This window comes from Xiphophorus couchianus, chromosome 6, assembly GCF_001444195.1.
Source record: "Xiphophorus couchianus chromosome 6, X_couchianus-1.0, whole genome shotgun sequence".
Classification (NCBI taxonomy): domain Eukaryota; kingdom Metazoa; phylum Chordata; class Actinopteri; order Cyprinodontiformes; family Poeciliidae; genus Xiphophorus; species Xiphophorus couchianus.
The window spans coordinates 195,195-211,106 of NC_040233.1; the positions used below are offsets into that span (position 1 = coordinate 195,195).

Here is a 15,912-nt window from a genome sequence, read left to right on the forward strand (position 1 = left end):
GTCAGAAATAATATAGGATTGTTTTTATATGCACATATTTTTTTTTTAGCTTTTTTGGAGAGAAACTAAACTTTTTTGAAAATAATTCAATATGAAAGGATGCCACCTGACTTTAGCTTGCACTTTATAAACAAAACTCATTGATTCAATGTATTGTTTTGTGGATTTACAGTTTCATATATTGATACACCGTTAAAGCTACACTCTCTGACCCTGTAAGTTTGTTTTTTTATTTTCTTCTTTCTATGTATTCCTTGTATGTTCCCACAAACAAAACCTGGATAGAGACAGAAGGAAATGATACACATAGACTTCAATATGAACCATGCTTACTTGTCATAGCTTTGGTTAAGCTATACCTACAAATTTTGTCTGTGAGGTATGCCATGCAAAATGTTGATGTCAATATTTGATCATTGAAAAATAAATAAATAAATATTTTAAAAAAAGAAAAAATCCCAGTTAAACTTTCCGGTTCCCATAAACAGCTATTGCTATGCCGGAATTTAATACAAAAACATAACATTTCCCCACACAAATACTATATTTGGAATAATGAAGACATTTCCTTTAAACATAAATCTATTTTTCTTAAAAAATGGTTTGAAAAAGGCATTGTTTGTGTACATCAACTTTTCAACAAAGAAGGTAATGATGAATACCTTTAATGAATTTCTGACCACATACACTGTAATTTTCCTGTACTACCTAAAGAATTTGCAATCGTATTTGATGCCATTCTTTCTGGAGTGGAAATGTTATTGTCATCCTCTGTTCAACCCCATACTGTTTACTTAACAGAACAATTATTCATGTTCTGTGAATAATTGGTCAGAGTAGTAACTCTGACCCGTTTTTATGTAGAAAAACTAATAATAAATGTATTAGAGAACTAATAATAAGAGATCATATAATCTCTTATTATTATAAAATAACAAGAGATTATTATAATATAATATTATCAAACCAGCTTCTACTTTTTTGGAACAATATCTTGTTCCAGCAAATAATGATATTTGCTGGAAAGATGTTTGGTTATTGCTGAAGAAATACTTATAACTAATAAGATTCGAGAAGTGTCTCTAAAGTTTCTACATAGATGTTATCCTGTTAATAGTAAAATATTTAAACATTACACCCTCTATGTTCATTCTGTCACAATTCTGAGGAAACCATCACTTATCTTTTCTGGGACTGCTCTTACATTCAAATATTTTGGAAAGATATTTTTTTACTCCTAAAAAGAAAATTGGAAATAGACATACCGTTTAACCTTAAAACTATATTCACTTTTTCTGTTTAAAAAATCCAAAAAATTAAGTTTTTGTTATAAACTTAATTTGATCAAACTTTAATATCCACAGCTGCAAATTTCTTAAGTTGAAACCCAAATTGAATGCTTTTTGTGCCTATGTTTCTTTATATTTGCATTCTCTGAAATACTGTATCAATACTAAAGCTTTAAAGACTACTTCAATTTGTAAAGAATTTCTCATGTAAAACATGTTTATATCTGCCCTAATTTGCTGCATGTAACCTTTTCCTATTTGTAACCTTTTCCTGCCAGTATTTTTTGCTCTTTTACCTTCTTTAAGCCTTGTTGTTCTTTTAGTTACTGTTTATGTAACTTGTTGTACATATTATTGCAAATTTAAAAAAAAAAAGAATATGCTGTCTTATGAAGAACAATAAAAATTGTTTCATCAGGACAGTTTATTAATTGTTTTATTGCTTGGTAGAGGTGCAAACCAAAAGTTTACTAACAGGAATAAAAAATGTCTACAGCGACTAGATCCACTCACCAGTGTGATTATACACCACATCAGTGATTGATACCATATTCCATTCCATCCTCAGTTTTTCCACCAGTCTTCCCACATCTTCCCAGGTGCAACTCTTGCCATCTGGGCTGAACTCCAGGCTAAAGGTCAGCTGGTCAGCTAAGGAGTAACAGGACCTAGACTCTCCCAAAGTCTGCAGAGGAGTGAAGTGGATCATGTTGTAACCTGAAGGAAAGACAAAGTACAAGATCTCATGTGGTTCATGCACATATGTCCAGAGTCTGAAACAGTTACATAAAATAAGTTGCACCTAAAGTGATAGATTTCAAGTGTTTATCAACAGGGGTGACAGAAGAAAAATCTATTTAAGAGTTGATGGAGATTCACAAGGCATGGATTTCAGCTGAAATCAGAGAGTCCCATATACACTGTCGAATCTCTCAAGTTAAATAGGGCATATTATGTAAAAATTCCGTTTTTGAGCTTTACATCATATTCTAATGTTATTCCCTCATCAAAAACTTACATGCAGTTGTTTTGATTCTTTAATGGATATTTGAGAAATTCTTGAATCTCCCATAACAACCATTGACGGTGAATGAACGTTTGTTTCGCTAAGTTCCACCTTCCCACATGTTATTGGCCTCACTAGATACTCGCACTAGCTATCCAAACAGCTAAACAATCTTGAAAGATGAAGAAAATCCTGACGGCGATGACTGGTTAATAAAGTTTACTTCAGTGATAGTTCAGTAATTTTCTTCTCCTTCCTTTTTTGTGAAACTGTAACATACAGAAATGCAATGTATTACAATCTAGGCTTTACAGAGCGATACAAATAAAATAAAGGACCAACATGACATTGACTTTCAATGAAATGAGGATGTTAGCTAGCGATTAGCAACAAAGATTAGCATATGAAAACGGACTCATTAGCACAATAATAACAGGCTATAAACATACAACCTTACACAATACCATCGTATTATGTAACATTACAAGTGTCTTAATGTTTTTACCAAGTAATACTCACAGACAATGCTTTAACAAACACCAAGAAAGAACTAGGAGGAGTGTGGAGCGGCCGTTTGATTCTGGGCAAAGCACTTCCTGTCCATATTCTTCTTCTACTATTAACTTAAACAATAACTTAAAGTGACCACAAGGTGGCGTATTTCAACTAATAATAACACTAGCAATATTATACACAATAAACATAACACCACAAAAGGTTTCCCCCAGAAAACATGCCAAGCCACTTTAAAGAGAAAGGGGATTCACTGCACCCAGGACTCTATAGGAAAACATGGTTAGGGCTGGATATAACATGACAGAAGGATATGTGTTTTTGCTAAAAATGCTTATCATACATCAAATCACAATATTCTATTCTGTTAACCCCACTGACAATATATAGAATATATACGTACTGAGCCATGTATCAATCCAATTCAGAATGCTTAAAAAAAAGTGTCCTTACACATGTAGCTGATAGCTTTGTGAAGAAGATTTAGAAAGAAGATTATCAAAAAAGCATGAAAATAAGCTGAGTATTCAGCAAATTATTATAGATTAAATTCACTTATACTTCATTGGCAAACAAATAAAACTGAGATGTGATGTGGAAAATATCCTGCATCGTTCTGGTGCCAAAGATGCCAGAGTAGCAGCTTTAATTGTGTTTGAGCTGGGTGTTTTCACAAAGTCATTTCAGCAAAATAATAATAACCAATTATCACTCATTGCTTTTTTTTTTTTTTTTTACTTTATGTTTATTGATTGTGTTTCATTTATCAATCACATACAGAACACAGAGCGGAACAACTGTCGACAAGAAGAAGTACTTACATTCTGACAAAGATGAACAGATACAGTACAGGATGAAAAACAGCATGCACATTTACATCCCAATTTTTGGGTTTTTGGAGCAGCATTTAAAGTGACAGTATAAGTGACCTGATTCAGCTATTGTTTTCTCTTTTTGTAAAGGTCCGTTTGCAGTCTCAGCATGAACGTTAACTTTTCCATTTTGTGGGTTTCGTCCACCAGTACCAGCCAGTTCTTTAGCGTTGGTGGGTCAGGTTGAAGCCAATTCCGAGTGATCAATTTTTTGGCTGTAGCACGGAAGATTTTTAATAAATATTTGTCACTCATGCTCAAACTCTCAGGAACATCTCCGAACAGCAATAACATGGTAGGTTGTTGAAGTTTAAGATCCAAAATTGTTTCAAACTTCTCCAAAACGTCTTTCCAATAAGACTTGATCTTTATGCAGAACCAGAAAATATGGGAGTGATTTGCCTCCACATCCTCTCCAACATTTAGAAGCATTTGGGTTTCTATAAAACTGATGCTTTGGTGTTCTAAAAAAACGTAACAAGTTTTTCCAACTAAACTCACGCCAATAGTTTGAGGAGGAGGTTGAAGCAGCGGATTCACACATATTGTCCCATTGTTCTTGTGGTATTTCAGCATTCAACTCTTCCTCCCATCTTTTCCTAACATAATCTGTTGACACTCCTTTGGTTCTCAACAATCCCTGATAAAGTTTGGAGATGGTGATCTTACCAGGCGTGGAGTAAGCCTGTGAAACCAATTGAATTATCTCGTTAGACTCTGAGTTGTAGTCTTTTAATGTTTGAAAAAAGATATTGTCTAAATTGCAAATATCTAAAGAAGTCCCCTTTTTCTAAATCATATTTTTGTTGTAGTGTGTGGAAACCTGGTAGTGTATTTTTGTCCAGTATCCTGCAATAAGCAGTTATTCCTTTCTGTGACCAATTTTTAAAACTGGAATCTAATTTGTTAGGGGTGAAATCTAAGTCAAAGGCGGCCCATCTTAGAATTTGTATTTGGTTATCCAAGTTTAATTCCTTAACCACTTCAAACCAGGCCAAAAGGGTAAATGACACTAGGGGATCTAATTTTTTTTTGGCATGCTTCTGCATGCCAAAAAAACCCCCCCACTGCCCACCACTGATCGGTGGGCAGTGGTACTCTGCCCACCGATCGGCCCCCCCGATCTGAACTCGAATAGTGTTCTGTTGTTGGACTTCTGTGCTCGTCATGGATTGTCCATATCGAACACCATGTTCAGGCATAAGGGTGTTCATATGTGCACTTGGCACCAGGACACCCTAGGCCGCAGTTCGATGATCGACTTTGTCGTCGTTTCATCGGATCTGCGGCCGTATGTCTTGGACACTCGGGTGAAGAGAGGTGCGGAGCTGTCCACTGACCACTACCTGGTGGTGAGTTGGCTCCGGTGGTGGGGGAGAAAGCCGGTCAGACCTGGCAGGCCCAAACGTGTTGTGAGGGTCTGCTGGGAACGTCTGGCGGAATCCCCTGTGAGACGGAGCTTTAACTCCCATCTCCGGCAAAACTTTGAACACGTCCCGGGGGAGGCGGGGGACATGGAGTCTGAGTGGGCTGTGTTCCGTGCCTCCATTGTCGAGGCGGCCGGTCGGAGCTGTGGCCGCAAGGTTGTCGGTGCCTGTCGCGGCGGCAACCCTCGTACCCGTTGGTGGACACCTTCGGTGAGGGATGCCGTCAGGCTGAAGAAAGAGTCCTACCGGGCCTTTTTGGCCTGTGGGACTCCGGAAGCAGCTGATGGGTACCGGCAGGCGAAGCGGCATGCGGCTCGGGTGGTTGCTGAGGCAAAAACTCGGGTGTGGGAGGAGTTTGGAGAGGCCATGTAGAAAGACTTCCGTACGGCTTCGAAGCGATTCTGGTCCACCATCCGGCGTCTCAGGGGGGGGAAGCAGTACGGCACCAACACTGTTTATAGTGGGGATGGTGTGCTGCTGACCTCGACTCGGGACGTTGTGGGCCGGTGGGCAGAGTACTTCGAAGACCTCCTCAATCCCACCAACATGCCTTCTATGGAAGAAGCTGAGCCTGGGGACTCTGGGTTGGGCTCTCCAATCTCTGGGGACGAGGTCGCCGAGGTGGTTAAAAAGCTCCTCGGTGGCAAGGCTCCGGGGGTGGATGAGATCCGCCCGGAGTTCCTTAAGGCTCTGGATGTTGTAGGGTTGTGTTGGCTGACGCGACTCTGCAATATCGCATTGACATCGGGGGCAGTTCCCCTGGACTGGCAGACCCCGGGGTGGTGGTCCCCCTGTTCAAAAAGGGGGACCGGAGGGTGTGCTCCAATTATAGAGGGGTCACACTCTTAAGCCTCCCTGGCAAGGTCTACTCAGGGGTCCTGGAGAGGAGGGTCCGTCGGATAGTCGAACCTCGGATCCAGGAAGAGCAGTGTGGTTTTCGTCCTGGTCGTGGAACACTGGACCAGCTCTACACCCTCGGCAGGGTCCTGGAGGGTGCATGGGAGTTCGCCCAACCAGTCTACATGTGTTTTGTGGACTTGGAGAAGGCGTTCGACCGTGTCCCTCGGGGAGCCCTGTGGGGGGTTCTCCGGGAGTATGGGGTACCGGGCCCTTTGATACGGGCTGTCAGGTCCCTGTATGACCGGTGTCAGAGTCTGGTCCGCATTGCCGGCAGTTAGTCGGGCTCGTTTCCGGTGAGAGTTGGACTCCGCCAGGGCTGCCCTTTGTCACCGATTCTGTTCATTACTTTCATGGACAGAATTTCTAGGTGCAGCCAAGGTGTTGAGGGGATCCGATTTGGTGGCCTTAGGATCTCATCTCTGCTTTTTGCAGATGATGTGGTCCTTTTGGCTTCATCAGATCGTGATCTGCAGCTCTCGCTGGAGCGGTTCGCAGCCGAGTGTGAAGCGGCCGGGAAGGGGATCAGTGCCTCCAAATCCGAGGCCATGGTCTTCAGCCGGAAAAGGGTAGAGTGCCTTCTCCGGGTCAAGGGGGGTGTCCTGCCCCAGGTGGAGGAGTTCAAGTATCTCGGGATCTTGTTCACGAATGAGGGAAGAAGGGAGCGGGAGATCGACAGGCGGATTGGCGCAGCGTCTGCTGTCAAGCGGGCGCTGTACCGGTCCGTCGTGGTGAAGAGAGAGCTGAGCCAAAAAGCGAAGCTCTCGATTTACCGGTCGATCTACGTTCCCACCCTCATCTATGGTCATGAGCTTTGGGTCATGACCGAAAGAACGAGATCGCGGATACAAGCGGCCGAAATGGGTTTTCTCCGTAGGGTGGCTGGGCTCTCCCTTAGAGATAGGGTGAGAAGCTCAGTCATCCGGGAGGGACTCAGAGTAGAGCCGCTGCTCCTTCACATCGAGAGGAGCCAGTTGAGGTGGCTCGGACATCTGGCCAGGATGCCTCCTGGAGGCCTCCCTGGTGAGGTGTTCCGGGCACGTCCCACCGGGAGGAGGCCCCGGGGAAGACCCAGGACACGCTGGAGGGACTATGTCTCTCGGCTGGCCTGGGAACGCCTCGGGATTCCCCCGGAAGAGCTAGAAGAAGTGGCTGGGGAGAGGGAAGTCTGGGCCTCCCTTCTGAAGTTGCTACCCCCGCGACCCGACCTCGGATAAGCGGAAGAAGATGGATGGATGGATGCTGCTGCAAGTTTCCGATCTCCAATCAGAGCTTGTATTGGAATGTTTCCACAGTTGGTTTCTAATTCTTTCCATCTAGCCTCATAAGTATGGTCACACCACTGTACTACTGTTTTGAGTTGAGCTGCAAGGTAATAATCATGATGATTTAGGAATGACAACCCCCTTTTTTCTTTCCTTATTGTAAGAGTACTGTATCTAATTCTGGGTTTCTGTCCCTTTCAAATAAAACGAGATATCAATTTGTCCCACTCACAAAACTGAGAATGAGGGATTTTAATAGGCAAAGAAATAAATAGGTATAATAACCTAGGTAATACTGACATCTTAATTACCTCAATTCTTGAATTAAAGTCAATTATAGATCCCGACCACTGTGTGAGGTCTTGTTTAATTCTCATATTTACAGTTTCAAAGGTTTTTTTGTACAAGTCGTTCAGAAGGTAAGTCAACCATATACCCAAGTATTTGATTGTTTTCTTAGACCAGTCAATAGGGATTTTATCTTTAAGCTCAACCGATGGGTAATAGTTAAAACACATAATCTGTGTTTTATCCAAATTAAGTCTGTATCCTGAGTAGGTGCCAAATATGTCTAGTAACTTTAAAACGGCCAGGATGGATTGCTCCGGGATCAAGAGATATAGAAGGATGTCATCAGCATATAGTGCTATTTTATGTTCTCTTGAATTCATTAATATACCATGAATATCACTGTTCTCCCTAATTGCCTGGGCGAGAGGCTCTATATAAAGTGCAAAAAGAGTTGGGGAGAGCGGGCAGCCTTGTCGAGTGGATCTCTCTGTCATGTTCCGAGTTTTTCCGTGTATTTATTTAGAGTTTTCTGTGTCTCTAAGTCTCCGTGCTGTGCTGTCCTGTCCTCCCCTTGATTGTTCCCTGGTGTGTCTCGTTTCCTTGATTACCCTCTGTGTATTTAACTCCACCTGTGTTCCTTGTTCGTTGTCGGGTCCTTGTCTAATGTGCGCTCAGTCCTTCGTGTTGTCCATTCGTTTAATCAGTTGCTACCGGCATTGAGCCCTGGTTTCCGCTCAGTCATGCCGCCTGGTTTTGTGGATTATGTTGGACTATTTTCATCATTAAAATATCATTTTCCTGCTATACCTGGTTCCATCGCGTCTGCCTCACCACCTCACACCACCAACTTATGACACTCTCCAGCTTTATTGTGTCTGTCAAGTGGCCATTTATCTTGATCCTAGCTGTGGGTGATGCGTATAATGTTGATGTGGTATGTAAAAAACCAAATTGTTCCAAAACTAGAAATAAGTACTCCCAACTGACAGAGGATCAAAAGCCATTTCCACATCTAAGCTCACCATTACTGATGTATGATTGTTTGTCTGAATATTCTGAATTATGTGAAGTGAGCGTCTTATATTATTCTGAGTTTGTCAGCCAGAGACAAACCTGGTTTGGTCCCCGTCAATCAGATCTGAGACAAACGCGTTCAACCTTTTGGACAAGATAGACGCATATAGCTTATAATCTTGGTTAAGGACCGAGATCGGTCTATATGAACTGCATAATATTTTGTTTTTTCCTTCTTTTGGTATTACCATTATAATTGCTTTGGACCATGATGGCGGTGTTGTTATTTTCCCTAATGTCCAATTTAATGATTTTAATAATACAGGGGATAGTTCTTCTTCAAATATCTTATACCATTCGCCTGGAAGACCATCAGTACCTGGTGATTTATTATTTTAAATATTTTTTATCGCCATTATCAGTTCCTTTTCAGTGATGTGCTCAGTTAAACTTTTGTTCTGATATTCTCCAATCGTTGGCAAGTCCAATGAATTGAGAAATGTTTTAACATCTTCTATTTTGCTTTGTTCTTGTTGTGCGTATAATTCTTTATAATATGTTTGAAAAGCTTTGTCAATACCATCCAAACTGTTTTCTACTATTCCTGTCTGTGGGTCAATTATGGAACAAATTGAGTGCATTATTTGTTTTTTGTGAATTCTTCTTGCAAGTAGTTTTGTTGGCTTTGGCCCAGCATCGTAAAATGATTGTTTTAGGAATTTATATTTCTTTTCTTCCTCTCTTTTACGTATATCCAAAATTTTACTCCTTGTCTCTTGGATTTGTGCATTGGTATAATCAAGTTGATTTTTGATTTGCAAGCTCTCCAATTCTTTTAATTTGGTCTCCCAATTTATTTAGTTCTTTTTCCTTCTCTTTCTTAATAGCAGTACTTAGTGATATAAACTTGCCTCTTATAATTGCCTTCAATGTGTCCCATAAAATATTAGGGTTGACCTCCCCGTTGTCATTCAATTCTAGGAAATTTTTTATTTCTGTTTTTATTTCTTTTATAACATTTTTATTATTTAGCAAGCTTGTATTTAGTCTCCATATGTTTTTTTTGGTCTTGTATCCAGGTTAAGTGTTTAGTATACTGGCGAGTGATCTGACAAATTTCTAGTACCGATATCACAGCTTTTTAGTCTATGTCGATCATTCTTAAAAACAAAGAAAATATCTATTCTTGAAAATACTGGGAGAAAAATAGGTAAAATCTATTTCCGTTAGGCTATTCTATACTTGCTCTCGCTGAAATTCTCGGAGCGACTCTCGCACACGTTTGGAAATCGAGGTGCCCGCTTTATTCCAGTGTGCGTCCTGGATAGTTGCTGGTTCTTCATTTGCAGTGGCAGATCGCGGCATGTCGACCCGGTATCCAATCTTCCTCATGTCGTCCACTGCTTCTGAAGCACTCGCGTACAGGTGTGGTCCGTCGTCCCAGTGAATCCTCATCTTAGCCGGGTAAGGTGTTTGGAACCGTATTTTCCCCTCTTTGAGACTCTTCTTGATGTTCTTGTATTCCTTAAGCTTATTATTTATCTCGGTCGGTAGATCGTGCGCAAATGAGATCAGTTTGCCATCATAAAATATCTTCTTTCCCCACGCTGCTTTAAGGATTTTCTCTTTTATGTCGTATCTGTGAAAGTTGACAAGTATGGATCTTGAAATTGATGCGTCTCGAGGTCTTGGTCCCAGTGAACGATGTGCTCGTTGAATCTGCAAATCTTGGTTGATTGAGAGCTGCTCTTTCAGAAGGTTTTCAATGAACGTCTGCATGGCGTTGCCTTCAGCTTCTTCTTTAAAGCCGTAAATGCGGATATTATTGCGTAGGGATCTTCCTTCTAAATCAGTAACTTTGTCCAGGAGAGTTTTCTGCTGTTTGAGGCAGTAAGACAAAGAATCTCTCAAGTCCATATTCACCATCTCCAGCTCGTTCACCCGTTGTTCCGCTTCAGTTAGCCTAGCAGCTTGATTTCGAATGTCCGAGCTGACCTCTTCCAATTTCTTGTTCATTTCACTCTTAAAGCTGTTCGGGTCTTGTTTGATGTCGTTTTTCATAGCGATGATGTCATTTTGCATTTCTTTGATATTGTTGCATAGATTCTGGATAGCCTTAGCAGTCGTTAGCTTGTTCTCCTTGCTAGGGTCCAAGGCCTGCATCATGTTAGCCTTGCTTTCAACGCTTGTTAGTTCAGTCCCTGCCCGGCCGTGATCTTCAGCACCCCCCGGTCTCTTTTTCGATCCAACTCCTCGCATTATATATCATTTTGAAGAAGAACTGAATCTTTTTAATCGAGTTTATGGAGTTTTCCTTGTCGCTGATCAGGACAGGTTACAGATTTAACCCGCCATCTTGGAAATGCTCCCCGGAAGTCATCACTCATTGCTTTTAAACTTGTGCCCCTCTCCCAGAATTTCCACCAAATTCTGTTCAAGGCCCCATAAAATCTTGGGCAAGACTTGGTCTGATTTAAAAATAAAATAAATAACAGAAAAAATGAATAAAATGGACAATGACAAGTATTTGTATGCTAACCTAAATATTCTTTAGGTACAAAATTCAAATATTTCTTGTATTACATTTTCTCTGTTGAGTAATGTCTAGTTTGGTACAATATTTTGATCTGCTGGTTGCAATTAGTTGTCATTTATCCAAGTTAATGCAGTATTTGAAAGAAATAGTCTTGAAAGACAAGACCTGTCTGTGATTCACTGATGGCGTTTCATTTACATTAACTTTATCAAGTTGCAGAGCCAAGCACGTGCCAGAATACGTACTGGGCAAGTATATAAAATGTATGCCACACATAACTTTTTTTTCAGAATATTGCTTGTAGAGGTAAACTTGCTCTGTAAGAACATGTGCAGATCAGGTTTGCAGGTGCATAAAAAACCTATTTAAAATAAAACAAGCTTACTCTGAAGGAGGGACAAGTAGCACCTGGTGGTCAACCATGCTTATAATACAGGAAACCCTGTCCCCGGTGGAGCTGCAGTTTCCAAGCCGAGCTTCCGACTCTCAGAGTACCCCTCCCCCACATCTCCCAAACTCAGCTCTTTCAGACTAGCGGTAGCAGAAATGAGCTAAAACCTGAAACGCTTCTCGCTGTGCTACAGCTGATTCGCCACAATGGAGCCTGCCAGGAATGTTCTGGCTAGTTGGCACGACCAATGATGGCCGGCGTTAAGTTGTTTCTCCACCATTAGCACACTGAGCAGCAGATACACAAGCATGACGACAATGCTAAGACCTTCCTCCTGACTCTGATTAGTTGTTCTTGGTCGGAAGTGGTGCATTTCTTCAGATGGCAATAGTAACTCAAAAAGGAAGTGGAGGAGCTCGATCTTCTTACAGATTATCTGTCTCATATTATCCTGTCACAATATAGTGACAATTTCAACAAATATGCAAAAAACACTTTTGTAAAAGTTACATACTGCAGCTTTAAATTGTGAATTCAAATTTCATTTAAGTCATGTTTGATATAAACAGCAATATCATAAAGACTGAAAGGATCATAGTTATTTGATTGTGCCATAAAATACATAATGATGGCCTTCTCTGTTTCAAGCCAGTTCTGAACCAGAGAAGGCTTCAGAAATCTTATTGGAGCTAGGAAGAAAAAAATTTGATTGTTGCTTAATGGACAAAAGTCCTCTTTTCAGATACAAGTAAAATTTACATTTACTTTGGAAATTAAATGGCCTACAGTCATCTGATATTCCTTATCAGAAGTTCTGATAACACAAATACAATTTTATCCGTCATTATTTTTGTTACTGCGACAGACTAGCGACCTGTCCAGGGTGTACCCCGCCTCTCGCCCGAAACGTTCGCTGGAGATAGGCACCAGCCAGCACCCCTCCAGACCCCACTAGGGACAAGGATGTACAGAAAATATTATTATTATTTTTGTTATCTGCCCTTGAATTGATGGAACAAACCCTGCAGCCATGGATTTTCACACCTCCACACGGGTCATTCCAGTAACGTTCCACTCTGCCAGTGCCAGTGTCAGAGACTCCGATCACTGGAGGTGTGCAAACAACTGGCTGGATCTCTGTGTAATCTATACTATAGGTAGATTTGTCTTGCAAGCAACATGAATAGCATACATTTAAACACGAAAAATGAAATCAATATTCATACAAAAACACCTGGAAAACATTAACATAAAATACTAACATAAAACTCAAAAACAAATGTGTAACCCCCATATATGTGTGTAATATTATTGTTAGTAGTATTTTACATGTTTTGTTTCTATTGGATTTTGTCTTGTAATTTTATGCACTAGTAAATCGGTTTCTATTTTAATTTGGGTTTTCTTTTGCTACCAGAAACCGCCAGTAGGTGGCTTGTGAGTTTACACTCTGGTTTAGACAGCAGAAAAAGTAGGGGAAGAAGAAGGAACCATAGCTGGCTGCAGCACGTTGTGCTGACGTATTACACTCTGAGATAAAAGAAAACGCGTTATATGATAAATTCTGATGAATATCAGTGACGGCTTACAGTAGAGAAGATAAGTGACCTGATCCTTGCAGTTAAATCCCTTTCTGCTGTGATTTTCTCCGGTGAGTGTTGAGATGTATTTTTGCAACCTGAAATGAAGCTAATGCTAAATGGCGTCACAGGCATTACTGCTCATATGTTTCGACAAGAAAATAAAAGAAACATAAAACCAATCGGAGAAATGTGTAACATTGGAATATTAGAGTGATTTTCACTGTATAGCATTTTTGTTATATACAAACTTATAATGGTTTGCATACAGTGATATTTGAACATTGTCCAGCTGCACACCACCGCAGGCCTGGATTGGATGTGCTGAGCGCCAGGTTTCAACCCAAAACCTGGGACTGCTGGATCTGCTGCCTGCGTTGCACTGGATTAAGATAAGATTTTGGATCCAAAGAAATACATGGCCATTGAATTTGACAAAGACTTGACTGACTGACTTAAATTTCAAATACTGAACTAAAGAAAGGAACTAAACAATAAGAAATCTGGACTAAAATTGAACACACTACCTGATATAATAAGGATGGACACTTTCTGTTGGAAAAAAAATGTTACCACAATGTTCTGTTTAATTTTGTATTAAACAGTCTGTTCATTTTTCTTGACTATATGGTTGTTTGTGCTTATTATCCTCCTTTTTTGAACTTAGCAAGAAGACTAATTGTAACTACAACACTTGAAATCAAAATTTCTCGACTATCTGGTTGTAAGTTACACAAATTGGTTACAAATGCATCACATGCTCATAGTTAGGATTTCCATCCACAGTACTATGATTAGAAACAGAAATATAGACTAACTATTTATTTTTAAGAAGTAAACTGAAATAGCCAAATTGATATGGTTTTAATGGAGATACTTCTATTTTGACAGTCAGATATGTATTTTATAATAGTTTTAGCTGCAGGGACTGCTGTTTTACTCCACAAAGAGATGTGGCTAAACTTGAATCATTGCAGCTATATTTTTACAACATGTTAGCCTTTATATTTTAAATATGTCAAGGCAAAAAACATGATCTATAAAACCTCTATGGGATGTTTACATGTTTGCATTTGGATCTGAAGACCACACCTACCTGACTCCTTGGCTACTCTCAGTCTGTCTGGCCAGTCATCAAGGCGTCCCAGACATTTGGACAAGTACGTCTGGATGGTGACACAGTCCAGCAGAAGGACATGGTTGTCTGCTCCAACATGAAGAATAGGATCAACGACGATGTAGCCTCCTCCTAACCTCTCCACACCTCTGTGAGAACAGCATTACATTCAGCACAAACACTGACATATGTCATTCTAAACATGTCGCTTCCATGTCTTATCTTAGAGCAAAGGTCTTAAGTCTGTCAGAGATCCTGAGACAATTTCATATGCAAGAATTCTAAGCTAGAAATCATGTTCACGCCTACAAAACCACTGCACCCTTCCAAAGGCTGAAATTAAAATATTTTTAAATTTTTTTGTTGAAGCTATAAACAGTAAATTCATGTTCACATCGGCTGAACATATTTTTCAGCTGATCTGAAAAACAGATCAGCCATTGAAGATATGATTTGAGGTCAACCATGCTGGGATTTAACCTAGTTTCAAATGTTACCCTAAATGTGTCAGGAAACCTAACTCTGCACTCTTCCTGCCAGGTCTGGCTCATCTTCAATCATCTAGATACTGAATCTGCACCCGACGAAGTAAAATGCTCCCATTAGTATTTCTTGACATTGATGAGAACTGCATCAAGAACTGCATTGACACTGTAGCTGTGGATAAACGCATCCGGGTCTTCCCAAACCAGAAGCCCTGGATGACTCAGGAGGTCCAGCGACTGCTAAAGACCAGGAATACCGCCTTCAGGTCTGGGAACAGGACCGTCTACAGTACAGCCCGTGCTAACTTGAAGAGCGGCATCAGAATGGCTAAGTCTGACTACAGGAGGAGGATAGAGGGCTACCTTGACAGCAACAACAGCAGGCAGGTGTGGCAGGGAATCCAGCATCTCACCAACTACAGGACCAACCTCGCAGCTGCGGAAGGCGACGCCACGCTGGCAGAGGAGCTGAACCTCTTCTTTGCCCGCTTTGAGGTGAAGCCAACAGAGGCAGCCACACTACACCAAGCGACCCACAACACCACACCCCTCGTTGTAGAGGAGCACGAGGTGAAGCGCACACTGCGGGCTGTCAACCCAAGGAAGGCTGCTGGACCTGATGGCGTCCCTGGACGTGTCCTGAAAGACTGCGCCGATCAGCTGGCTGGAGTCTTCACCAGGATCTTCAACCAGTCCCTAGCCCTGTCTACAGTCCCATCCTGCCTGAAATCTTCCACCATAGTCCCCATACCCAAGAAACCTCACATCTCCTGCCTCAACGACTACCGGCCAGTAGCACTAACCCCTGTGGTGACGAAGTGTTTTGAAAAACTGGTCCGGGGCCACATCACAGCACTTCTCCCTCCTGGCTTTGACCACCACCAGTTCGCCTACAGAGCCAACAGATCCACAGAGGACGCTGTGATCACGGCCCTCCATGCTGCTCTGTCACATCTGGAGCAGCAGGGGAGCTATGTGCGGATGCTCTTTGTAGACTACAGCTCTGCTTTTAATACCATCCTCCCTCACAGACTGGTGGACAAATTGGGGGACCTGGGCCTCCCTCACTCCACCTGCATGTGGATTCTGAGCTTCCTGACCAACCGACAGCAGAGAGTTAGGGTGGGAAAACATACATCCACTGCCCTCAGCCTTAGTACTGGCTCTCCACAGGACTGTGTGCTGAGCCCCCTGCTCTATTGTCTGTACACATACGACTACACCTCTGC

The 15,912-nt window shown here is 41.4% G+C and overlaps 1 protein-coding gene across 4 annotated transcripts in view; it reads right to left on the bottom strand.

Annotated features, from left to right (window-relative positions):
- Nucleotides 1-15,912, bottom strand: part of agla (amylo-alpha-1, 6-glucosidase, 4-alpha-glucanotransferase a) — a 140,815-nt gene that overhangs the window by 95,660 nt on the left and 29,243 nt on the right. For all 4 annotated transcript variants that reach the window (XM_028019989.1, XM_028019988.1, XM_028019990.1 and 1 more), the window contains 2 exons: nucleotides 14,178-14,347; nucleotides 1,803-2,006 (listed from right to left, as the gene is read on the bottom strand). In XM_028019989.1, coding sequence (XP_027875790.1) covers nucleotides 1,803-2,006; nucleotides 14,178-14,347 — 374 coding nt within the window. The remainder of the gene's footprint in view (nucleotides 1-1,802; nucleotides 2,007-14,177; nucleotides 14,348-15,912) is intronic.